Below are 25,270 nucleotides of genomic sequence, written 5' to 3'. Positions count from 1 at the left end.
GAAGTCGGAGGTTTACATACACCTTAGCCAAATACATTTAAACTCAGTTTTTCACAATTCCTGACATGTAATCCTCGTAAAAAATTCCCTGTCTTATGTCAATTAGAATCACCACTTTATTTTAAGAATGTGAAATGTGAATAATAGTAGAGTGAATGATTTATTTCAGCTTTTATTTCACTCAATTAATATTTGGTAGCATTGCCTTTAAATTGTTTAACTTGGGTCAAACGTTTCGGGCAGCCTTCCACAAGCTTCCCACCCAACATAAGTTGGGTGAATTTTGGCCCATTCCTCCTGACAGAGCTGGTGTAACTGAGTCAGGTTTGTAGGCCTCCTGGCTCACACACACTTTTTTAGTTCTGCCCACAAATGTTCTATGGGATCGAGGTCAGGGCTTTGTGATGGCCACTCCAATACCTTTACTTTATTGTCCTTAAGCCATTTTGCCATAACTTTGGAAGTATGCTTGGGGTCATTGTTCATTTGGAAGACCCATTTGCGACCAAGTGTTATGGGTGTGTACTGGAGGTGAAGTCAGGTGCAGAAGAGCAAAGTGTAGTTAACAGGCGCACTTTTTATTCCGGTCCAAAAGAAAGCACATAAGTACCTAAAACGTGCCAAAAACACAGAACGAACAAATGTCTGGCGCGTAAAAATACCCACATAACATCAAAACAATTTCACACAAAGATGTGGAGGGGAACAGAGGACTAAATACATTCAGTGTGATTAGGGAATGAAAACCAGGTGTGTATGGAACAAGACAAAACAAATGGGAATATGAAAAATGGAGCGGCGATGGCTAGAAAGCCGGTGACGTCGATCACCGAACGCCGCCCGAACAAGGAGAGGAGCCGACTTTGGCGTTAGTCGCGACACCAAGCTTTAACTTCCTGCTGTCTTGAGATGTTGCTTCAATATATCCACATCATTTTCTGTCCTCATGATGCCATCTATTTTGTGAAGTGCACCAGTCCCTCCTGCAGCAAAGCACCCCAACGTGATGCTACCACCCCCATACTTCACGGTTGGGATGGTGTTCGTCGGCTTGCAAGTCTCCCCCTTTTTCCTCCAAACATAACGATGGTCATTATGGCCAAACAGTTATATTTTTGTTTCATCAGACCAGAGGACATTTCTCCAAAAAGTACCATCTTTGTCCCCATGTGCAGTTGCAAACCGTAGTCTGGCTTTTTTATGGTGTTTTTTTTAGCAGGGGCATCTTCCTTGCTGAGCGGCCTTTCAGGTTATGTCGATATAGAACTCGTTTTTACTGTGGATATAGATTATTTTGTACCTGTTTCCTCCAGCATCTTCACAAGGTCCTTTGCTGTTGTTCTGGGATTGATTTGCAATTTTCGCACCAAAGTACATTCATCTCTAGGAGACAGAAAGCATCTCCTTCCTGAGCGGTATGACGGCTGCGTTGTCTCATGGTGTTTATACTTGCGTACTATTGTTTGTACAGATGAACGTGGTACCTTCAGGAATTTGGAAATGGCTCCCAAGGATGAACCAGACTTGTGGAGGTCTACAATTTTTTTTTCTGTGGTCTTGGCTGATTTCTTTTGATTTTCCCATGATGTCAAGCAAAGAGGCACTGAGTTAGAAGGTAGGTTTTTAAATACATCCACAGGTACTCATCCACTTGACTCAAATTATGTCAATTAGCATATCAGAAGCTTCTTAAACCATGACATAATTTTCTGGAATTTTCCAAGCTGTTTAAAGGCACAGTCAATTTAGTGTATGTAAACTTCTGACCCACTGGAATTGTGATACAGTGAATTGTAAGTGAAATAATCTGTCTGTAAACAATTGTAGGAAAAATGACTTGTGTCATGCACAAAGGAGATGTCCTAACCGACTTGCCAAAACTATAGTTTGTTGACAAGAAATTGGTGGAGTGGTTGAAAAACGAGTTTTAATGACTCCAACCTAAGTGTATCTAAACTTCCGACTTCAACTATATATGTACATATTACCTCAACTAACCGGTGCCACCGCACATTGATCCTGTACCGGTACCCCCCCTGTATATAGTCTCGCTATTGTTATTTTACTGCTGCTCTTTAATTACTTCTTACTTTTTTTTCTTATTCTTATCCATATTCTTTTTAACTGCATTGTTGGTTAGGGGCTCGTAAGTAAGCATTTCACTGTAAGGTCTACTCATACACTTAGGTTGGAGTCATTAAAACTCGTTTTTCAACCACTCCACAAATGTCTTATTAATTAACAAACTATAGTTTTGGCAAGTCGGTTAGGACATCAGACCATAGACAGCCACATCATATGCTTTCTGGACTTCACCAGACAGAGGTTGTTCTCCGGTTTTGTGATTAAAACAAAGGTGGGGTTGAATATACTCTGCCACTGTTTCTTCTTATTTTCTTGTCCTTAGGCCTATACAGTGTATTCGGAAGGTATTCAGACCCCTTCCGTATTTCCACATTAGTCTAAAATGTATTAAATGAATTGCTTTCCTCATCAATCTATGCATAACACCCCAGAATGACAAAGCGAAAACAGGTTTTTGGACATTTTTGCATATTTATAAAAATAAAAACAGATACCTTATTTACATAAGTATTCAGACCCTTTGCTATGAGACTCGAAATTGAGCTCAGGTGCGTCCTGTTTCCATTGATCATCCTTGAGATGTTTCTACAACTTGATTGGAGTCCACCTGTGGTAAATTGAATTGATTGAACATGATTTGGAAAGGCACACACCTGTCTATATAAGGTCCCACAGTTGACATGAGGTTGAATGAGGTTATATCCTTCCTGTTTGGCCCTGTCCGGGGGTGTCCTCGGATGGGGCCACAGTGTCTCCTGACCCCTCCTGTCTCAGCCTCCAGTATTTATGCTGCAGTAGTTTATGTGTCGGGGGGCTGGGGTCAGTTTGTTATATCTGGAGTACTTCTCCTGTCCTATTCGGTGTCCTGTGTGAATCTAAGTGTGCGTTCTCTAATTCTCTCCTTCTCTCTTTCTTTCTCTCTCTCGGAGGACCTGAGCCCTAGGACCATGCCCCAGGACTACCTGACATGATGACTCCTTGCTGTCCCCAGTCCACCTGGCCATGCTGCTGTTCCAGTTTCAACTGACCTGAGCCCTAGGACCATGCCCCAGGACTACCTGACATGATGACTCCTTGCTGTCCCCAGTCCACCTGGCCATGCTGCTGCTCCAGTTTCAACTTCCACCTGACTGTGCTGCTGCTCCAGTTTCAACTGTTCTGCCTTATTATTATTCGACCATGCTGGTCATTTATGAACATTTGAACATCTTGGCCATGTTCTGTTATAATCTCCACCCGGCACAGCCAGAAGAGGACTGGCCACCCCACATAGCCTGGTTCCTCTCTAGGTTTCTTCCTAGGTATTGGCCTTTCTAGGGAGTTTTTCCTAGCCACCGTGCTTCTATACCTGCATTGCTTGCTGTTTGGGGTTTTAGGCTGGGTTTCTGTACAGCACTTTGAGATATCAGCTGATGTACGAAGGGCTATATAAATAAATTTGATTTGATTTGATTTGAAGGAATTGTCTGTAGAGCTTCGAGACAGGATTGTGTCGAGGCACAGGGGAGGGTACCAAGAAATGTCTGCAGCATTGAACGTCCCCAAGAGCACAGTGTCCTCATCATTCTTAAATGGAAAAATTTTGGAACCACCAAGACTCTTCCTATAGCTGGTCGCCCAGCCAAACTGAGCAATCGGGAGAAGAGCCTTTGGTCACTCTGACAGAGCTCCAGAGTTGCTTTTTGGAGATGTGAGAACCTTCAGAAGGACAACCATTTCTGCAGCACTCCACCAATCAGACCTTGCGTGGCCAGATGGAAGCCACTCCTCAGTATAAGGCACATGGCGTTTGGAATTGCCAAAAGGCACTCAAAGGACTCTCAGACCATGAGAAATAAGATTCTCTGGTCTGATGAAACCAGGATTTAACTATCTCGTACCATCCCTACGGTGAACTATGATGTTGGCAGCATCATGCTGTGGGGATGTTTTTCAGCGGCAGGGACTGGGAGACTAGTCAGGATCAAGAGTAAGATGAACGGAGCCAAGTACAGAGAGATCCTTGAAGAAAACCTGCTCCAGTGCGCTCAGGACCTCAGACTGGGGTGAAGGTTCACCTTCCAACAGGACAATGACCCTAAGCACACAGCCAAGACAACGCAGGAGTGGCTTCGGGACAAGTCTCTGAATGTCCTTGAGTGGCCCAGCCAGAGCCGGGGCTTGAACCTGATCAAACATCTCTGGAGAGACCTGAAAATAGCTGTGCAGCGACCCTCCCCATCGAACCTGACAGAGCTTGAGAGGATCTGCAGAGAAGATTGGGAGAAACTCCCCAAATACAGGTGTGCCAAGCTTGTAGTGTTATACCCAAGAAGACTCGAGGCAGTTATCTCTGCCTAAGGTGCTTCAACAAAGTACAGTATACGTTCTGAATACTTATGTAAATGTTATATATACGTTTTTTATTTGTAATAAATTAGCAACATTTTCAAAAAACCTGTTTTTGCTTTGTCATTATGGGGTATTGTGTGTAGATTGATGATTTTTTCTGGCTTGGAATTCCCAGTGATTTTACCCACGCACCGTACTGTCTCCTATCATTGCTATGCAGATGACACTCAACTATTTTTCTCCCACTTCTGACACCCAAGTGTAGACACATCTCTGCGTGCCTGGCAGATATCTCAGCCCACCACCTCAAGCTCAACCTCATCAAGACGGAGTTGCTCTTCCTCCCGGGGAAGGTCTGGCCGCTACAGGGCCTCTCCATCACGGTTGACAACTTCACGGTCTCTCCCTCAGAGTGCAAAGAACCTTTGCGAGACCCTGGACAACACCCTGTCGTTCTCTGCAAACATGAAAGCAGTGACTTGCTCCTGCAAGTTCATTCTCTACAACATCCATAGAGTATGACGCTATCTCACACAGGAAGCGGAGCAGGAACTAATCCAGGCACTTGCCATTGGCTGGGCTCTTCACTTGTGCCATCACACTACTGCAACTTATCCAGAATTCCGCAGCCCGACTGGTGTTCAACCTTCCCAAGTTCTCCCATGTCAGCCCAATCCTCCGCACACTTCACTGGCTTCCAGTCAAAGCTCACGTCCACTTCAAGACCATGGTACTTGCCTACGGAGCAGCAAGTGGAACTGCCCCTCCCTACTTTCAGGCTGTGCTCAAACCCTACACCCCAACCTGAGTACTCCATTCTGTCACCTCTGGTTTCTTGGCCTACGGGAGGGTAGCTCAGCCCAGTCAAACTCTTCTCTGTCTTTGCACCCCAATGGTGGAACCAGTTTCCCCCTGAAGCTAGGACAGCAGAATCCCTGCCCATCTTCCAAAAACCACTGAAACCTTACATCTTCAAAGAGTCTCTTAAATAATCCCCCCCCAGAACTACAGTAACACTTCCACTTGACTTTTTCCTGCCTACTATCAATGACTTTGCTGAATGATACTTCACTGAGGAAAAATGTACTTACTATGACTGAGATATGTGGTTCTCCCACTAGCTACTGTATTTGAAGATGAATACACTAACTGTAAATCGCTCTGGATAAGAGCGGCTGCTAAATTACTAAAATGGCAAATGTACATGTATAGAGTGATTTGGCATTTGTACAGTTTACGCTACTGTATGCCACTTAGAAACGGTGTAGATTTTAATCCTGTCCTGGACTATACGGTAAAAAGGGACGTCCTGAGGACATTCACAGAGTCCCTCTCTCAGAGTGCAAAGAACCTTGGCGTGACCCTGGACAACCCTGCCGTTCTCTGCAAACATCAAAGCAGTGACTCGCTCCTGCAAGTTCATTCTCTAGAGTACAACCCTACCTCACGCAGGAAGCGGCGCAGGTCCTAATCCAGGCACTTGCCATCTCCCGTCTGGACTACTGCCACTACACTGGTCTTTTAGTCCCTTACTGGTCTTTATGCAAACATTTTCTACAGGATGTTCTGGCAACATTCAAAATGTTCCCTTTAGGAAAGCTCTCATTTCATCCATGTTCTAAAGCGCAGGAGGATACTCACCATCGTCTAAAATGAACTAAATCTACCTCCATCCCTCCTGTTTGATGAAATCCTTTCAATCAGGTTTGGTGATGAAATAAAGGGATGTCCTTGCTGATCTGCAATACAGGGATATTTGCTTCTTCTGTCGTCAGAATCAAAGCAATAGTTGATTATCACTTCCTTACTGTTGTGGTTTCCCTCCTGAGCATTTTTAATTTCATCTCCTGTTTTCAGGACCTACTTCCTGCTTTTCTCAGCCATCCTTAAGTACAGTTACATTCCAAGTAGTTAACATTCATTTATCTACAGACAGATCCTATGAATGAACTACGTGACAAATACAGATGATGAGCCTTCAATCATGTGAGGACCATGAGACACAGTATAGTGAGGTGCGGTGAGGTCAGTGGCTGGGTAGGCACGGGCTATTATCAAAGCCACATTTACTCACAAGTAAACCTTTATTAAAGCCAAGTCCACCAAACAAAAGATGGCTCCAACAACCTTAGTGACATAGGCTATTGTGCCCCATGAGTGGCCCAGCGTCGTCCGGGTTAAGGGAGGGTTTGGCCGGCCGGGATGTCCTTGTCCCGTCACGCTCTAGCTATTCCTTGTGACGGGCTGGGTGCATGCACGCTGACTATGGTCGCCAGCTGTACGGTGTTTCCTCCGACACATTTGGTGCGGCTGGCTTCCGGGTGTCAAGAAGTGCGGCTTGGCAAGATCGTGTTTCAGAGGACACACGGCTCTCGACCTTCGCCTCTCCCGAGCCCGTACAGGAGTTGCAGCGCTGAGACAAGACGAACTATCAATTGGATATCACGAAATTGGGGAGAAAAAGGGGTGAAAAAAAACCCAGCGAGGCCTATGCTGACCCTGTCCATCAACAGTGACTGGAGTCAAGAACGGCCGCGCTCGTCAACGATTTGAATGGAATTCAATGGATGGGAAGGAAGGCATGCACAATCTAGCGTCTTTCCTGATGTTTTTATGTAGTCGTAGCACATAACAACCACCCGAATCATTGAGAAAAAACATTAGATATATTTTTGTTGTTGTTGATATCATTGTATTTTTTGGGGTGCTTTTCATAGCAGCTTTTTTTTCATTAGATTATCACAGAGAAAGAACTGCCAACCCTGCCTACCCTACCAACCCTACCTACCCTGCCTACCCTACCTACCCTACCTACCCTACCTACCCTACCTACCTTGATTGCAAGTCACTGACACTATCATCCACTACAACTACTTAATGTACTGTGCTAACTGCTAGCCAGGGTGCTTGACTGTTTGTGTATACAACAAGGTCACATTATACAGTATGTTGGAACATTTGAGTGTGTGGGTCACAATTTATTTTCTTTCTCCTTACCTCATGAGATTATCTGCATTTGACTACAAAAATGTTTTCAGAATTAGGATTTTTTTTCTTCAAATTGCTTTATCAGGAAGGTGGAAGCAGGTGGCAAAGAGTGTAGGAACTGGGAGAGAGATCACACAAATAGAACTTCAGGTTCAATTTACGGAACCAGATCTCAAATTAAGATCAGAAGTGAAATATATATTTTCTGTCAGCAATACTCTATTTCCAGTATATGAATCCATGTCAAGTTACAAATGCACAAGAAATGGTGATGTCCATGAGACAAACAGTAACATAAGCAATTCATCAAATTTACAGACCTATTGATCACTGGACAGGAAAACCTCAATATGCCTGGAGTGGACACTATCCTGTGGGCGGCAGCAAGGATACATTAACTAGGTAAAAGGTTATGTACAGCCTCAGGTCATGTACAGGTAATACCAACAATGACCCAATTGCTCTTTCAGACAATGGGAGAATGAATCACCCACCTTACACCTCTAAGGGTGTGTCGCTACCTTCTTAGAACATAAACAGGTACCTGGTTCAAAAACCTAGAAAAAGCCTGCTTCTCTGTTTTTAGAAGTAATCCCTGAGGTAACTTGGCTGGACGTGAAATATCCCGTTGGTTCTGTGAATAAGGTCAACAGGAGGATGAGCCCTGATGAGACCTAAACTTGCCTGAGACTTGAACCCTGTGACCCCAAGCCAATGCCTAGACTAGTAAGGCTAATGCACTGTTCTGGTGGGAGACCCAGCTTTGAACCCTATCAGTTACAGATAGGTGAATCCAATATAGGGCCAGATGCATCATTACTTAAAGGGTGATGGAAGGCTTTTAACATTTCAGTCATGCTTATTCAGAGCAATTGGGGTTCAATTTCATGCTCAAGGGCACATCAGAAAGAAGGGCATTGCGATATGAAGTCTCAGGTAGATGTTTCCTCCCTTTATCACAATACTTAAGTTCCTCACAATGAAAAGGTCTTTCTTTCCTCAATAGAATTCAGTATGAGAGGTTCCTGTGTTATATTTCAGCTCACAACTGAAGTTTTACCTATTGCTTCCCTGCTCTTTCCTAGATCTTGCGGTTGGCGTGTATTTTGCAGGTAGTAATAGTCTTGGAAACATTGCTACACACTAACGTAGGAATAAATCAATCAATCTGAGAGATTTATCAGTATAACGACTGAATGACTATACATAAAACGTTGTGAAATACTCCATATTTCCCTGACGGTCATACCTATATTGCTTGTATTTGCACATAAGAATACGTAAGGAAACAGTGACACAGTGCATGTGAAACAGTGTTACGGGACAATACTCCAAGCTACCTTTATCAGCGGTGATACATTGCCCTGATACACTACATTGAAACTGCAGTCTGCGGCTCGGTCTGGTCACCCCAGCTACTTGTTTTGGTAGACAGCCAAGGACTGGGACTGGCGAAATGTAAATCATCAAATCACAGTTTATTTAAAGTGCATTTAACAAAAGCCTCAATACCCCTTACAACAACAAAACATGACTAAAGAAGAAAGCAAGAAACAACAGAGAATTCAAACTTAAGTATAACCACTCTCACATTCATAGACAGAGCTATGGATGCAAATACGATCAAAATGATCGTTTTAACCATGTTTGGAAGCTATACAGTGCTTGTTTCATCACTAATTGAAAGCTGATCTTAACAGAAACAGAAATTAGATGAAACAATATGCAAACAGAACTCAGATCAGGTAGTGTATGGGTGATGGAAATCCCACAAATAAACCGCGTTCTGCTCCGAACTCGCTCAACCAGTCAGGGAGGGCAGCGAAATAAGGAAGCCAGATTGGGTCAATAAAGAGAAGTCAAAAACCTGTTTAGAGGTTTGGAAAGGTTTATGTACGAAACCAGTTCTGAAACAAAAAGAGGGATATTTACAAGTATTTTTTGTTTCTCCTGAGCCTGTCCTTGTATACCCTCAAATGTATTGTGATTGTGTAGCTGTAGAAGCATTTCATTTACATCCAGTTATTAACAACTTCAGTGCAACAAGTTCTATGTAATCAATAAATATTTTCATTGTTTACTATTTGAAATGTATGGCAATTACTAGACATATAGTATTACAAACAGCTGGTGAATGAGACTGAATAGAAATCACAAACTAAGTTCAAGTCAAGATACTGTAAGTGGCTTTGCTACACTTTACATTAAGTAGCAAAGATACCATGGAGTTTATTCAAACGCATTGTGTAATTACATAATTATACGGGTGACTTATTGAGAATTCCTTGTTTTATGTAAATGCAGTTTCAGTATATAGCTGAGAAGTTGCCGTACATTCTGGTTACCAAATAGAAAAAACTACATCGTTGCACAAGTAATTCACATTCAAGTTGCACGTCCTGTTTTGCCTTAACCCCATCCTGCAACCACACCTACCCATTGGAATCCCAGTTTGGTGGAGCTGGTCGGTGGATTTTATTTTCCTTTGAACCATAACCATCTCTCCACAGCCAGTTTTCTGCTGCTACCCTGCTATGTCTCCACTCACTGGGTGACATCACTGGAGTTTCCCCTTTTGTGCTAGTAGCAGGCCGAGCATAAAAACGACAGGGCTTCTGGCAGAAGTCCATTCTAACAAACGAGCAAAACACAGGACACCTATCAAGCTACAACTCTGTCAAAACAAAAAAATATATTTAGGAGATATTCGGGCAAATATTCAGTCGCTAGACTTTTTCACTGCCACCAAGAGCCAAGAGTTTGAACCTCGTTCAACAGCAGTATGGAAGGGTATGCGATGACACCTGAAGACATGGAGAGGGGCCCTGTGTACAACACAACGGTGACAGCTGTTGCTGAGGGAAAGGCCTCCAGAGGTTGGCTATGGAGGCTGTGTGGGGTCCTCTTAATAGCAGTTCTATGTGCGGCAGCAGCCCTACTCTTTGCATGGTGTCAGCATGGTAGACTGGCAACGGTAAGGCACTCTAATGGGGCCAATATTTACCACATTTCTGAAGTAGAGGACCGTGCAACCAACTAACATCCTCTTGGTTGATTTCACAGATGCAGGAAGAAACGGAGCCTCAACTGGAGATACTCATTGGTGCAAAAGGTGATTATTTGATTGACAGATGCCCCTTTTCATTGAATTGCTTCTCACTATAATTGCTTTAATCAAAGGTTACGGTTGTAGGCGACGTCGTGGCTTTTGCTTGTGTTATTTATGTCTCGTATGTTTCTCTCCCTCAGACACCCACCATACATTGAAGCAGATTGCCGGCAATGCAAAAGCAGCCATCCATTTAGAGGGTGAGTGACCTACAGCCTTTTGCAGCCAGCCTTGACTGTGTCTGTTGAAGGTTAGCAAATGTCTCGTGGGCTAGCATTTCTTAGTGTCTTTCCATTGTAGAAGCTAGGGGATTCTTTTTAAACATCCCCATTCAAAAACAAGGTTTAAGGTTTGAAACGGTGTCTAGTGGGCTAGTAAGTGTTTCTATTGGAGAAGCCCTGGGATTTTTTTCAAACATTCCCATTGACAAAAACGAAACCATAACACAAGGAAGCAAAGAGGTTGCTTAATCATTAGCTTTTCTCTTGTTGCCACCAGAGCAAATTGATAAGAGCTTTGTAAGAAGAAATAGCTACCAGTTGGATCCCGGGGCCTCAAAGTTGTAACAATGAAACTGTCTGTCCCTCTACTGCCAGGTGAATACAATCCTAATCTTACCGCTGACACCGTGCAGTGGAGAAAGGATGACGGCCAGGCTTTTTCCCAGGGCGGGTTCGAGCTACAGGGGAACCAAATCCTCATCCCACACACTGGGCTCTTCTTCGTTTACAGCCAGGCTTCATTTAGGGTCAAGTGTAATGGCCCGGGCGAGCATACCACTCCTCTGAGTCACATTATTTGGCGCTATTCGGACTCCATCGGGGTTAATGCTAATCTTCTTAGCGGGGTAAGGTCAGTTTGTCAACGAAACTACGGTGATGCTGAGTCCAAAATTGGCGAAGGCTGGTACAATGCAGTTTACCTTGGTGCGGTGTTTCAGCTGAATGAAGGGGACAAACTGTGGACTGAGACCAATCGACTGACCGACGTGGAGCCAGAGCAGGGCAAGAACTTCTTTGGTGTGTTTGCACTGTGATGAGAGAGAGGCAGGCCAGAGATTAATATTTTTTAAAACAGTTTTATGTTAAAACTCTTATTTTAGTGTTGCAATTTTATGGTAACTGAGCCATCTCAAAGGAGATTGGTCTAATCTTAATGGTTATTTTTGTAAACTGCAACAGTTTGAGAAATGATTATTGTTTGTCCACACATGATTGTCCATTCTCTGTATTGTAGACTTTGCTCCAAATAATATTATGACTTCCGGTTATTTATATTAACTTAAAAAATGATATTTACTATTTATTTGAAAATACAACAGGCTACTGTGGTGTAGTGTAGTATAAGTTATCTTGATTCACATAAGTCTAGCAGTAGCCTATACTAGGCCTATCAGAATACAGTACTACAATATTAAGTTATTTTATTTAATGTACTGATGTACTAATGTTTATTTAAATGTGATTGTGTTGTATTTTATTTGTCACCTATTCAGTGTGCTTGAATCAACGAATAAATTCCAAATCTTCTCAAAGTTTGATTATATTTAATTGTACAGTTTGGAGGGGACGGGGGGAGACGGGGGAGACGGGGGAGACGGGGACGGGGGGTCTGGCCATATCTAACTGTCTCATGTGGTTGAGGGTAAATAGGTTTTGAATTTAGCAGTAAATGAACACTAAGGGCTCTATTCATTCTATACATTTGAAGCGTTACAGACTCCGCGATAGACATGTAAAGGTCATTTCAGATTGACCCGACATCTGCAGCGTTTACAGTGAATGCAGTCTCTGCTAAAGCGGGAACAGTGCCTTTAAATTTCAATCACTCTGTAACGCTGAACTTCTGCAATGCAGATTGAATTAAAGCCCTACGTCTGTTCTTGAGCAGCTTTGCACCAGAAACTGTGAAACAAAGTGCCTCCCCAATAACTTCAGACCAAAACAAGGGAAATTCCCTTTTGTGTTTTTTTCTCCTGCTGTGTCAGGTGAGATGGCCCACATATGCCATGCCTGGGGATTCCCCTACTGACTTTCTTCCTCCTCCTCAAAAGCATCATAGGTTTTCAGTCAGTCAGGTGTGTGGGTGGATGGGGCTGTAAACATCTGAGCTGAAATACTGTATGTGCATGAGAAAATGTGTTTGTCCCACAAACATCCTGTCTGTATCACATTCAAAATCAAATCAAATCAAATTGATTTATAAAGCCCTTCTTTACATCAGCTGATATCTCAAAGTGCTGTACAGAAACCCAGCCTAAAACCCCAAACAGCAAGCAATGCAGGTGTAGAAGCACGGTAGCTAGGAAAAACTCCCTAGAAAGGCCAGAACCTAGGAAGAAACCTAGAGAGGAACCAGGCAACGAGGGGTGGCCAGTTCTCTTCTGGCTGTGCCGGATGGAGATTATGACAGAACATGGTCAAGATGTTCAAATGTTCATAGATGACCTGCAGGGTCAAATAATAATAATCACAGTGGTTGTCGAGGGTGCAACAGGTCAGTTCCTCAGGAGTAAAAGTCTGTTGGCTTTTCATTGCCAATCATTCAAAGTTTCTCAACCACTCCTGCTGTCTCTAGAAAGTTGAAAACAGCAGGTCTGGGACAGGTAGCACGTCCGGTGAACAGGTCAGGGTTCCATAGCTTTAGGCAGACCAGCTGAAACTGCAGCAGCAGCACGACCAGGTGGACTGGGGACAGCAAGGAGTCATCAAGCCAGGTAGTCCTGAGGCATGGTCCTAGGGCTCAGGTCCTCCTCCGAGAGAGAGAAAGAAAGAAAGATGTGGATTGGGAGTCCCATTGGGCAGCGCACAATTGGCCCAGCGTTGTCCGGGTTTGGCCGGGGTAGGACCTCATTGTAAATAATAATTTGTTCTTAACTTAACTGCCTAGTTAAATAAAGTTACAACCATTTTTTATAATAAAACTATTGTCCCAAGATGAGATTGCCATTTCCCACGATTCTCTGGCCAGACCAACAAGAGCGACAGGATGTCCACCAAGAAGGTGGGAACTTGTAGTGGTACGTACTATGAAGAGGTACAATTTATTTTAATTTTTTTACAATGTTGTGGGGTTTTTATTTTTTTTTGTTGTTGCATGGATGTCATTTTGTGGCAAATTTTCTGTTCACTATATATGACTTGTCAAAATGGACATGCAAATGTGAATTTCTATTTACTTGTAACACATTGCTACAAAAATAAGTGTACTGTATACCTATAAATGTGCATATCCTTTTTCTGTGTACTACAGCATTGACTTTCCCCAGTAAACTTCGACCTACTGTTGAAATCGGTCTCTAAAAAGCTCAGTGTGATACACAATAGCATTCCGCTAGACAAAACGGACATTCTTGTATAGTACAGTAAGCAGTCAGTGTCAACAAAAAAAAGTAGAACAAAACTGCCATTTGTATATAACAAACACTTCCAGGGTTGACTGCCATGGTGAAAAAACATCTAAACATTTTGACCAATAGGGCTCACACGATGAACAAAAAAAAAACGTTTCATTTTGGTGGTATTGGACAATTTATTGACACAATAACTATGGTTTTGAAGCATTAATTAAATGTTTTGGGTGAGTTACTACATTTTGCAGACATGCAATAGAGTTGTGATGTTCCATAAAACTGTTGTGACAATTGCACTTACAGTTTAGAGAATGTTAAGACTGTTTCAAAAAATTAGCCCGAAGCGATTGAGAAACTGTGATAACGGAATCCCTTAGGTGTCATTAACTGATGGTGACATCTAGTGGTTAAAACAGCTGTGTGTGACATGCGTGTCCCTTTGGACATGGTTATGATACCACATATTGTCTGTCATAAAATGCCCATTCAAAGTATAATGAAGTGTTTTGTCGTATTTCAGGGTATATGAGGGTGTTTACATGAAATTATGTTAATTATTAGTCCAATTGAACACAACATGATACACAAATTCAGTGAAAAACAATGGGTTTATTTTACTATGATTATCCATATATTTGAATACATATAATCTGAAATATATCAACATTTAAAATTGTAAATATAGTGTATACAAATATCTTAAAATCCAGTTGTATAGACTGAGTGTACAAAACATTAAGAATACCTGCTTTTTCCATGACATAGACTGAACAAGTGAGTCCAGGTAAAAGCTATGATCCCTTATTGACGTCACCTGTTCAATCCACTTCAATCAGTGTAGATGAAGGGGAGGAGAAGGATTTTTAAGCCTTCAGACCATTGAAACATGGATTGTGTATGTGAACCATTCAGAGGGTGAATGGGCAAGACAAAGTGCCTTTGAACAGGGTACGGTAGTAGGTGCCAGGCACACCGGCTTGAGTGTGTCAAGAACTGCAACACTCTGGATTTTTCACAACAGTTTCCCGTGTGTATCAAGAATTGTCCACCACCCAAAAGACATCCAGCCAACTTGACACAACTGTGAGAAGCATTCGAGTCAACATGGGCCAGCATCCCAGTGGAAAGCTTTCAACACCTTGTAGGCCGTGCCCCGACGAATTGAGGCTGTCCTGAGGGCAAAAGGGGCTGCAACTCAATATTAGGAAGGTGTTCCTAATGTTTTGTACACTCAGTGTATATTCATACATGTGCAAGAGTATATTTCTCTAAATAATCTTCGCATACATATATTACAATATTACCCAATGTCATCCATGTACAGTTAATACATATGGACTATTTCATCCAATAACTTCCTATGGAGAGGTTGTATATCTCACTTTCCTATACCCTGAGCTACAGTATGTCATTAGAACGGCAACAAAATCCTGACCTGAAACCCTGTTACGTCTTGAACTATAGTGCAACATGAGATCACGCTATTTGGAAAAGTATCGTCACTTACGTAACTTGCCAATAAAGCTGTGTTATATCATTGCTTCATACATTTGGATGAATTGCTAACGAATGAGATTGTACATATATATTAACTGTCGTAGACGCATGTCAGAATCCGTTACATACACTCTTCGTCATCACATTCACAAATGTGGTTGTACAAAGCTAAAATTGGAGGGACAATTCGGAAAGAAACGTCAAATATAAGACCAACGGGTGACAGGCATGTACCCTCACATTTACATTTATATACAGATTGTCACTAAAATCTGTTTTCCCCTAAAGACAAAGAAAATAAAAAAGGCTCGGAAGACTGATGCATAATACATATGCCGTTTAAAATCTTTAGGAGGTTGAGCTACCTTTGAATATCTCTGATGTGTCCAAGAAAGTTCATATCGCCGGAACATATCCATTCAAGTCCAATTGAAAATGTTCAAAAAGATGATCCATAGAAAATGGATTAGGTTACATATCACATTACACTAGTTTCTTATCAAATGGGTTTCATCTATTCAAGAGCATATAACAGCAAACATGTGATTGAAGATACAAAGCTGTACTTGAATATGTGTACAGCAAAACATCCACAAATATCTTGCTATTGTCCCAAAATGTGGGTGTCCATTCCAAAACCCTCTACTGCATATGGCTATAATGTTGGCAATTCACTGTCAGTTAGGATGACTTTACACTGAGTTTAGATGGCGTCTTGATATTGAATTCACAGGGAAACTGTGCTGTTTTTTCCACTCTAATTGCATTTGAACCGTTTCCACCCCTTTACCCCCCCCCCCCCACACCCCAAAAAAAACAACTATTGAACTAAATAGATATAGGGCACAACACTGAATCCATGACATAACATATCATACATTATGCAATAACAATATTAATCAATTACCAGGTGCTTCGCTATTTCAACAAACAGAAGACAAATAGGCAGAGACGGGAGTCAAAAAGAGACAAATAGAGACGGGAGTCATAAAGGAGCAAACACACACAGTACACAAAGTCCTCCCGGAGATCCTAGATACATCTGCACAACAGAACGAGGAAACAAACAAAGGGAAGGAGGAAAGAGGAGGAGTGAAAAGGGGAGATCTGTCCATTTTCTTGTCTCCACAAGTAGACTGAGGGTTATTCTGGGATGTGCTCGTCTCTTATTCAATAACTCGTATTACTAGTCATAAGTGCTTCAGGTCCCCACAGTGAGAATGACTGTGAGAAAGAATGGTGTTACCCCGGCTGACTCGCCTCACAGCAGCCTGTAGTGAATGGAAAAGTCCTCTGCCGTCGTGCGCCTCTACTCACTCTGTCAATGTCAGTAGCTTGTGCTCTTTTTCCTTAACAAGTGAAAGTCACAGTGCCTCCATGTGTGTTCGTTCCTCAGGGTGCTCTGCGCTCTTCCAGCCCCCCCCCCCCCCCTTCACTTGTAGAGCAGGGGGATCTGGCTGTTGTGACAGTGGTTGCGACTTATCTTGCTGTCCGCCTGGTACAGGTTGGAGGAGTTGGAGAAGGAGGGCGGTAAGGAGGAGTGATTGTCCGACGCAGGGTTGGGGTAACCGGGTGGGGGCAGGAGAGACTTGGGGTCTGGCTGGGAAGAGGGCGGGGACGGGTTGCTGTGGTTCTGATTGGTGCCGGATGAGGGCCGTCGTCGGTTGCGCAGGGCCTGTCTCTCAACCAGCTGGTTGCGGAGCTCCGATACCCTCTGCTCTTTCTGAGAGCACGGAAGAGGGAGAGGTCTTATTAATACTGGACACTCATGGGTAAAGCTAAATCATTTATAAATCATTCACTGAGTATGAATTAGACATGTATTCCTTATGTAGCAATCATGTTTTAATCAAACCAAATGTATCTCTTAGTAAAATATAACATAATGAATGATTGTTTGGTCAAATAATTCAGACATATTAGATGTATTTTAATAGATGCATTGTGATTGTATTTTGATATCTAAGGTATCAAAGTGAGTGTGTATTGTAGTACCACCTGTATGATAAAGATTGGTTGAATGATTGATTACTAGTTCCAATAATTCAGATGTATATTATACGTATTAGACATATTTCAATCTAGATGTATTGTGATTCTATGTTGACAGCTAAGGTGTATCAAAACACATGTACTGTACCTCCTGTATGATCTTCTGCAGCTCACGGTTCTCTCTCTCCAGCTGGCGAGACTTCTCCTCGTCGTTGTTGTTGGTGGACGAGCCGGTCTTCAGCGTGTCCTGCTGCTCCGACTGCCACTCACCACGCGTAATCAGCCTGCGCATCTAGAATAGAATAGAGTATAACATTATTTCTACACAGCCAGAGAGACAGAGAAGAACCATATACTATATGTGAATTTGGAAATGTTAACATTGAGGAAAGTATTGAGACTTTGTTTTCCCAGTGCTGATGCAAGTATACATTAAATACTGTTGCTATAGGGTGCCTTTTGGGACGCAGGCCTATTCTACACAGTATAGTGTACCTTGGGCACAAAGAGCACCACCAGCGTGATGTAGACAGAGAACACTATGGCCAACGCGGCAAAGGCAAAGGAAGCATCCTGCTGTGACGTGAGGATCATAGTGACGGGAGCCGTGATCATGCACAACACCTGCAGAGACGGGGGGGGGGGGGGATATAGAAAGAGAGAGAGGGAGAGAAACAAAGAGGTAAATATCAAGGGAGAGGTGAAAGAGGAAAATAAGATCTCAAAAAACGCTCGGCAACTGCTTATCATTCCAACGAGGTTCCCAATATGAAAACATCATTAAAAAGTCATAGATGAAGTAGCAGGTTAGCAGTACCATACTGGCACATCATCACAATATCAAGCCTTACAAAAGCTCTCTGCTTCCCAACAAGGAGGCCTTTGCAGATTTATTTTAAAGGAGTCGATCTCATACAGGGCACCATTTATGTAGGGAAATGTATCATTTATCTGCGTGTATTACACCACGAAATACACACAATAAAAAAAAATTGTGAAATCAACATCTATGCTTTCCCTTTGTCTGGAATTGCAGCTGTGTTTAACAATTTCATCAAAGCTTTATGAATGATTGATCAATTAAATGTTCTTTCCTTTGCTTTGCAAAAAAAACCGACTGTATGTACTTCATAATTGCACAACTGCCCCACAGCAAATGCGCAGTCAAAAGATGTAAAACTGTGGGTGGTTTGCAGTCATAAGTGTTTTGGTTCCTCATTAAGCTGTTTTGAGATGGGAATCTGGGCAAATTCTGGCAATTAGGTAAATCATTGTTCAGAGAGTACTAAAATGTTTGCACATTGTTGAGCAGAAATAGAAACCCAGCCTAAAGCTAAAGTTATACAAATGTTTGCCCCTATAAGAGCAGTGTTTTTTTTTTCCCAGCAATAGTCTACATTACCAGACATTTAATGGATTTGCTCGCCTGTGTGAGTAGGATTACACCTGTGTGAGTAGGATTACACCTGTGTGAGTAGGATTACACCTGTGTGAGTAGGATTACCCCTGTGTGCGTAGGATTACCCGTGTGAGTAGGATTACACCTGTGTGAGTAGGATTACACCTGCGTGAGTAGGATTACACCTGCGTGAGTAGGATTACCCCTGTGTGCGTAGGATTACCCGTGTGAGTAGGATTACACCTGTGTGAGTAAGATTACACCTGTGTGAGTAGGATTACACCTGTGTGAGTAGGATTACACCTGTGTGAGTAGGATTACCGAATGGCTATGGCTACTTGTTTGCAACACTTAGATGGTGCAATGGTATGTTATCGCTGCTCTCTATTGGTGATGATCCTTCACCGATTCAAATCAAATTCAAATCATTGTTTAAGTATAGCACTAATGCTTTGCCTTATGCAAAAATATGTCTTCCAAAAATAAATTTATGAGCACATGCTTACCACCAGAAATAATGAGTCTTAGCAGTATGTCATCATTATGCACTGACGAATCATTGAATCTCATGTCCCCACAGAGACAATGTCTAGCCCCTGCTATCTTTCTACCAATAGTTAATTGTTGCTTGGAGATCATTCGCTCGATGGACTGCCTAAAATGCAGAGCGGAAACCAGAGCACTCCCCCTGTGATGGTTGAGACTCACAGCCACGTTGTAAATAGCCATCCCCACGGCTCGATGGTCATTGATCTTCTCCGTGGAAACAGACTTGGTCTCGTAGGCTAGAAATATCCCCAGCAACAGCAGTAGTCCCTTGTAGCCATACACTACACCTGGTGGAGAGATAGAGAGAGAGAGAGAAAGAAAGAGAGAGAGAGAGAGAGAGAAAGAGAGAGATAGAGAATGAGAGAGCGAGAGCGAGATGGAAAGTGAAGACGATGGAGTGATGTTAGGCAGTTGACTGAAGGAAATGCATATTCCCCCTTTATTTCTTCTGTCCAAGTGTCCATTGTTCTTTCATTACGTCGCTCAATGGGGTGACAATATATTTGCATAGCACAGAGAGGGAATGCTATGGGGCAATGGCACAGTTTGTGACCCATATTATTTGAATTTGATAGTATTATGCATTCAGAAGAGCTGCCACTGTCAGGAAGAGAGGCAGTATGGTGATAGTGAGAGAAAGACAGATGAAAGGAGAAGATAAAACGAAAGCGTATGGGGAAAGATAAAGGCGGGGAATGACTGACTTGAGTGAGTGAGAGGAGGGGAAGAAAAGTGGGGTCAGACAAAAAAAAAGAGAGAAAGAGCTAATGTGGGGGGCTGAGATACGAGGAGTGTTTAATTTACAATGAATGGACTGGGGATTGAGGGAGTGAGAGAGTGAAAAAAAGAGGGAATGAGGGAGTGAGCGAGAGAAGGAGTAGGGAATAGAGGAGGGATACCGAGCCATGTGTTCATCTTCTCTGAGGTGCAGTGCTCCAGGAGGGGCTGAATCAGGACATCCAAGTCTCCTTTAGGGGCCTCCCTAGTGAACTTCTACTCGGAGAGAGGGTGGGGGGAGGAAGTGAGAGAAAGAGAGAATGAGAGAGAGAGACAGGGAGAACGAGACAGGGAGAGAGAGAGACAGGGAGCGAGAGACGGAGAGAGAGAGACAGGGAGCGAGAGACAGGGAGCGAGAGACAGGGAGCGAGAGACAGGGAGCGAGAGACAGGGAGCGAGAGACAGGGAGCGAGGGACAGGGAGCGAGAGACAGGGAGCGAAAGACAGGGAGCGAGGGACAGGGAGCGAGGGAGAGAGAGAGGAAGTGAGAGGGATAGGGAGAGAGAGAGACAGGGAGCGAGGGACAGGGAGCGAGGGAGAGAGAGAGGAAGTGAGAGGGAAAGTGAGAGAGAACGGGAGACAGAGTGAAAGACATTCCGTTGTGATATCCGCAATTTATTAACTTTAAAACTGACAAGTAAAAGTAAACAAACAACAAGATGACTGACATCAAAGAAAGAATATTTTGTTGAATACCAGACATGTGACAGTGCTAACATACGAAAGCTAATGCCACATAGAATACAGAATGCATTCACACCCCTTGACTTTTTCCACATCTTGTTGTGTTACAGCCTGACGAAGGCCGTGTGGCCAATACATAAAAGCTTACTAAAGAACAGTGATACTATCAAGAGTGGTGTGTGGGTTTCTTATTTCTTCTGTTACCATGCCCCCTCAAAAAAGACAGCTCAGATGTGCGAGTACCTTTTTAATATAGAATTTTGTTGAGTTACAGCCAGAATTTTAATTTTTGGTCACTGGCCGACACACAATAACCCATGATGTCAAAGTGGAATTATGTTTTTAGAAATGTTTACAAATGAATAGAAAATTAAAAGCTGAAATGTTTTGAATCAATAAGTATTCAACCCTTTTTAATGGCAAGCTTAAATAAGTTCAGTAGTAAAGTTGCATGGACTCACTCTTGTATGCAACAATAGTGTTGAACATGATTTTTGAATGACTACCTCATCTCTGTACCCCACATATACAATTATCTGTAAGATCCCTCAGTTAAGTAGTGAATCTCAAACACAGATTCAACCGCAAAGACCACAGAGGTTTTTCAATGCCTCACAAAAAAAGCCTACTGGTAGATGGGTAAAAATGTAAAAAGCAGACATTGAATATCCCTTTGAGCATGGTGAAGTTATTAACTTACACTTTGGATGGTGTATCAATAGACCCAGTTGCCGGAGAGGAAGGAAACCAATCAGGGATTTCACCATAAGGTGACTTTAAACCGGTTACAGAGTTTAATGGATGTGAAAGGAGAAAACTGAGGATATATCAACAATGTTATTACTCCAACATTTTGTTATTTAACCTTTATTTAACTAGGCAAGTCAGTTAAGAACAAATTCTTATTTACAATAACGGCCTACCGGGGAACAGTGGGTTGGCACCGGAGAAGGCATACGTTTTATGTGCCCCCAACCGATTGTGTTTTTTGTTTGTAACTTATTTTTTTACTGAGTTTGTACATAATGTTGCCGCTACTGTCTCTTATGACCGAAAATCACTGCTGGACATCAGGATTGCGATTATTCACCACGGACTGGCAGAATCCTTTTTTTCCTTGAACGACTTTGATGAGTTTGACGCAAACAATATACTGCTTTCTTGGGAACAGGCCCAGATCCCCGTGATTTGCGTGGAGGCGGAGAAAAAGGGGCCGGAGGGCGGGCTGCCTTCTGAGAATTTGTAGGCGATTGAATAAACCCCCACTTCCTTCCATTCTGCAAGCAAATGTGCAATCTTTGGACAATAAAATAGATGACCTACGCTGAAGATTAAACTACCAACGGGACATTCAAAACTGTAATATCTTATGTTTCAAGGTTGAACGAAGACACTATCAACATACAGCGGGCTGGTTATACACTGCACTGGCAGGATAGAACAATGGCGTCTGGTAAGACAAGGGGCGGCGGACTATGTATTTTTGTAAATAACAGCTGGTGCACGATATCTAAGGAAGTCTCAAGCTATTGCTCATCAATAAGCTAAGGCCCCTGGGACTAAACATCTCCCTCTGCAACTAGATTCTGGACTTCCTGACGGGCCTCCCCCAGGTGGTAAGGGTAGGTAACAATACATTCACCACGCTGATCCTCAACACAGGGGCCCCTCAGGGGTGTGTGCTCAGTCCCCTCCTGTACTCCCTGTTCACTCATGACTGCATGGCCAGGCACGACTCCAACACCATCATTAAGTTTGCCGATGACATACCAGTGGTAGGCCTGATCAACGACAACGACGAGACAGCCTATAGGCAGGAGATTTAGAGACCTGGCCGTGTGGTGCCAGGACAACAACCTCTCCCTCAACATGATCGAGACAAAAGAGATGATTGTGGACTACAGGAAAAAGAGGACCGAGCACCCCCATTCTCATCGACGGAGCTGCAGTGGAGCAGGTTGAGAGCTTCAAGTTCCTTGGTGTCCACATCATCAACAAACTATCATGGTCCAAACACACTAAGACAGTCGTGAAGAGGGCACGACAAAGCCTATTCCCCCTCAGGAGACTGAAACGATTTAGCATGGGTCCTCAGATCCTCAGTCGGAGGTTTACATACACTTAGGGTGGAGTCATTAAAACTTGTTTTTCAACCACTCCACAAATTTCTTGTTAAACTATAGTTTTGGCAAGTCGGTTAGGACATCTACTTTGTGCATGACACAAGTAATTTTTCCAACAATTGTTTACAGACAGATTATTTCACTTATAATTCACTGCAGTAATTCCAGTGGGTCAGAAGTTTACATACACTAAATTGACTGTGCCTTTAAACAGCTTGGAAAATTCCAGAAAATGATGTCATGGCTTTAGAATCTTCTGATAGGCTAATTGACATCATTTGAGTCAATTTGAGGTGTCCCTGTGGATGTATTTCAAGGCCTACCTTCAAACTCAGTGACTCTTTCCTTGACATCATGAGAAAGTCAAAATGTACCACGTTCATCTGTACAAACAATAGTATGCAAGTATAAGCACCATGGGATCACTTAGCCGTCATACCGCTCAAGGAGGAGACGCGTTCTGTCTCCTAGAGATGAACGTACTTTGGTGTGAAAAGTGCAAATCAATCCCAGAACGTCAGCATAGGACCTTGTGAAGATGCTGGAGGAAACAGGTACAAAAGTATCTATATCCACAGTAAAACGAGTCCTATATCGACATAACCTGAAAGGCCGCTCAGCAAGGAAGAAACCACTGCTTCAAAACATCAGACTACGGTTTGCAACTGCACATGGGGACAAAGATCTGACTTTTTTAGAGAAATGTCCTCTGGTCTGATGAAACAAAAATGGAACTGTTTGGCCATAATGACCATTGTTATGTTTGAAGGAAAAAGGGGGAGGCTTGCAAGCCGAAAAACATCATCCCAACCATGAAGCACGGGGGTGGCAGCATCATGTTTTGGGGGTGCTTTACTGAAGGAGGGACTGGTGCACTTCACAAAATAGATGGCATCATGAAGGGGGAAAATTATGTGGATATATTGAAGCAACATTTCAAGACATGAGTGGGGTCTTCCAAATGGACAATGACCCCAAGCATACTTCCAAAGTTGTGGCAAAATGGCTTAAGGACAACAAAGTCAAGGTATTGGAGTGGCCATCACAAAGCCCTGGCCTCAATTCCATATAAAATTTGTGGGCAGAACTGAAAAAGTGTTTGTGAGCAAGGAAGCCTGACTCAGTTACACCAGCTCTGTCAGGAGGAATGGGCCAAAATTCACCCAACTTATTGTGGGAAGCTTGTGGAAGGTGTATGTAAACTTCTGACCCACTGGGAATGTGATGAAAGAAAGAAATAAAAGCTGAAATAAATATTTCTCTCTACTATTATTCTGACATTTCACATTCTTAAAATAAAGTGGTGATCCTAACTGACCTAAGACAGGGAATTTTTACTCTGAATAAATGTCAGGAATTGTGAAAAACTGAGTTTAAATTTATTTTTGCTAAGGTGTATGTAAACGTCCGACTTCAACTGTATTACCTCAAATAACCGGTGCCCCAGCACATTGACTCTGTACCGTTTTCCCCTCTGTATATAGTCTCTACACTGGAGTTGCTTACCAAGAAGACAGTGAATGTTCCTGAGTGGCCGAGTTAAATCTGCTTGAAAATCTATTGCAAGACCTGAAAATGGATCTCTAGCAATGATAAACAACCAATTTTACAGAGTTGAAGAATTTTGAAAAGAACAATGAGCAAATGTTGCATAATCTAGGTGTGGAAAGCTCTAGAGACCCAGAAAGACTCACCACTGTAATCGCTGCCAAAGGTGCTTCTTTCTACAAAGTACTGACCCAGGGTTGTGAATACTTATGTAAATGAGATATCTGTATTTAAGTTGCAATAAATTTGCTAAATAAAATCTAAAAACATGTTTTCATTTGGTCATTATGGGGTATTGTGTGTAGATGGGTGACAAAAACAACAACAATTGAATCCATTTTGAATTCAGACTAAAACAACAGCATTAGGAAAAAGGTCCAGGGGTGTGACCGATGCGACAGTGTCATTGTACCTCTACTGTGATGTGTAAAGGATCCACAATCTGCCAAATCATGAGTGACAGGACGTCTATGGCTAGTAACACTCCAACTGTTGCATAGAGTTTCCATGGCTCCAGGTGCTGCAGGGATACAGGAGAACCAATCACAATCCAAGGACCAAGGGTAATGCAGTGAGTCCACAAACAAGGACAAAAGGGCTCAAGCATACAGTAGATAAAGTGCCAACAGAGTACAGTATTGTATACGTGTATCAGCACAGAATACTTAAGTTATCAGAGCTCCCTTTAAAAAGAGATACATGTCAATGGGCTTCCCTGGTTAAACAAAGCACACATAAATTCATTGGCATTTAGACAATACTGTTGAAATATTCTAAGTGTAAATTGAGGAGTTTCTAGGCAGTGGATGCTATATGCACAACAGTGGTTTTTGAAT

The 25,270-nt window shown here is 42.6% G+C and overlaps 2 protein-coding genes across 5 annotated transcripts in view; one reads left to right on the top strand and one right to left on the bottom strand.

Annotated features, from left to right (window-relative positions):
* Positions 1–10,018: 10,018 nt before the first annotated feature.
* Positions 10,019–12,047, top strand: LOC109901472 (tumor necrosis factor). The gene is made up of 4 exons (XM_020497470.2): positions 10,019–10,378; positions 10,468–10,516; positions 10,654–10,713; positions 11,110–12,047. The coding sequence occupies exons 1-4, from the start codon at positions 10,187–10,189 to the stop codon at positions 11,547–11,549; spliced, it is 741 nt and encodes a 246-aa protein (XP_020353059.1). The 5' UTR covers positions 10,019–10,186; the 3' UTR covers positions 11,550–12,047.
* A 2,407-nt stretch (positions 12,048–14,454) lies between these two features.
* Positions 14,455–25,270, bottom strand: part of LOC109902100 (gamma-aminobutyric acid type B receptor subunit 1) — a 51,880-nt gene continuing 41,064 nt past the window's right edge. For all 4 annotated transcript variants that reach the window (XM_031786679.1, XM_031786682.1, XM_031786683.1 and 1 more), the window contains 6 exons: positions 24,847–24,954; positions 20,202–20,295; positions 19,462–19,589; positions 17,850–17,978; positions 17,503–17,646; positions 14,455–17,085 (listed from right to left, as the gene is read on the bottom strand). In XM_031786679.1, coding sequence (XP_031642539.1) covers positions 16,795–17,085; positions 17,503–17,646; positions 17,850–17,978; positions 19,462–19,589; positions 20,202–20,295; positions 24,847–24,954 — 894 coding nt within the window. In that variant the 3' untranslated portion in view covers positions 14,455–16,794. The remainder of the gene's footprint in view (positions 17,086–17,502; positions 17,647–17,849; positions 17,979–19,461; positions 19,590–20,201; positions 20,296–24,846; positions 24,955–25,270) is intronic.

This window comes from Oncorhynchus kisutch, linkage group LG13 (assembly GCF_002021735.2).
Source record: "Oncorhynchus kisutch isolate 150728-3 linkage group LG13, Okis_V2, whole genome shotgun sequence".
Taxonomy (NCBI): Eukaryota; Metazoa; Chordata; class Actinopteri; order Salmoniformes; family Salmonidae; genus Oncorhynchus; species Oncorhynchus kisutch.
The sequence above is the reverse complement of the archived record's forward strand: the minus strand, read 5'-3'. Positions and strand labels throughout refer to the sequence as shown.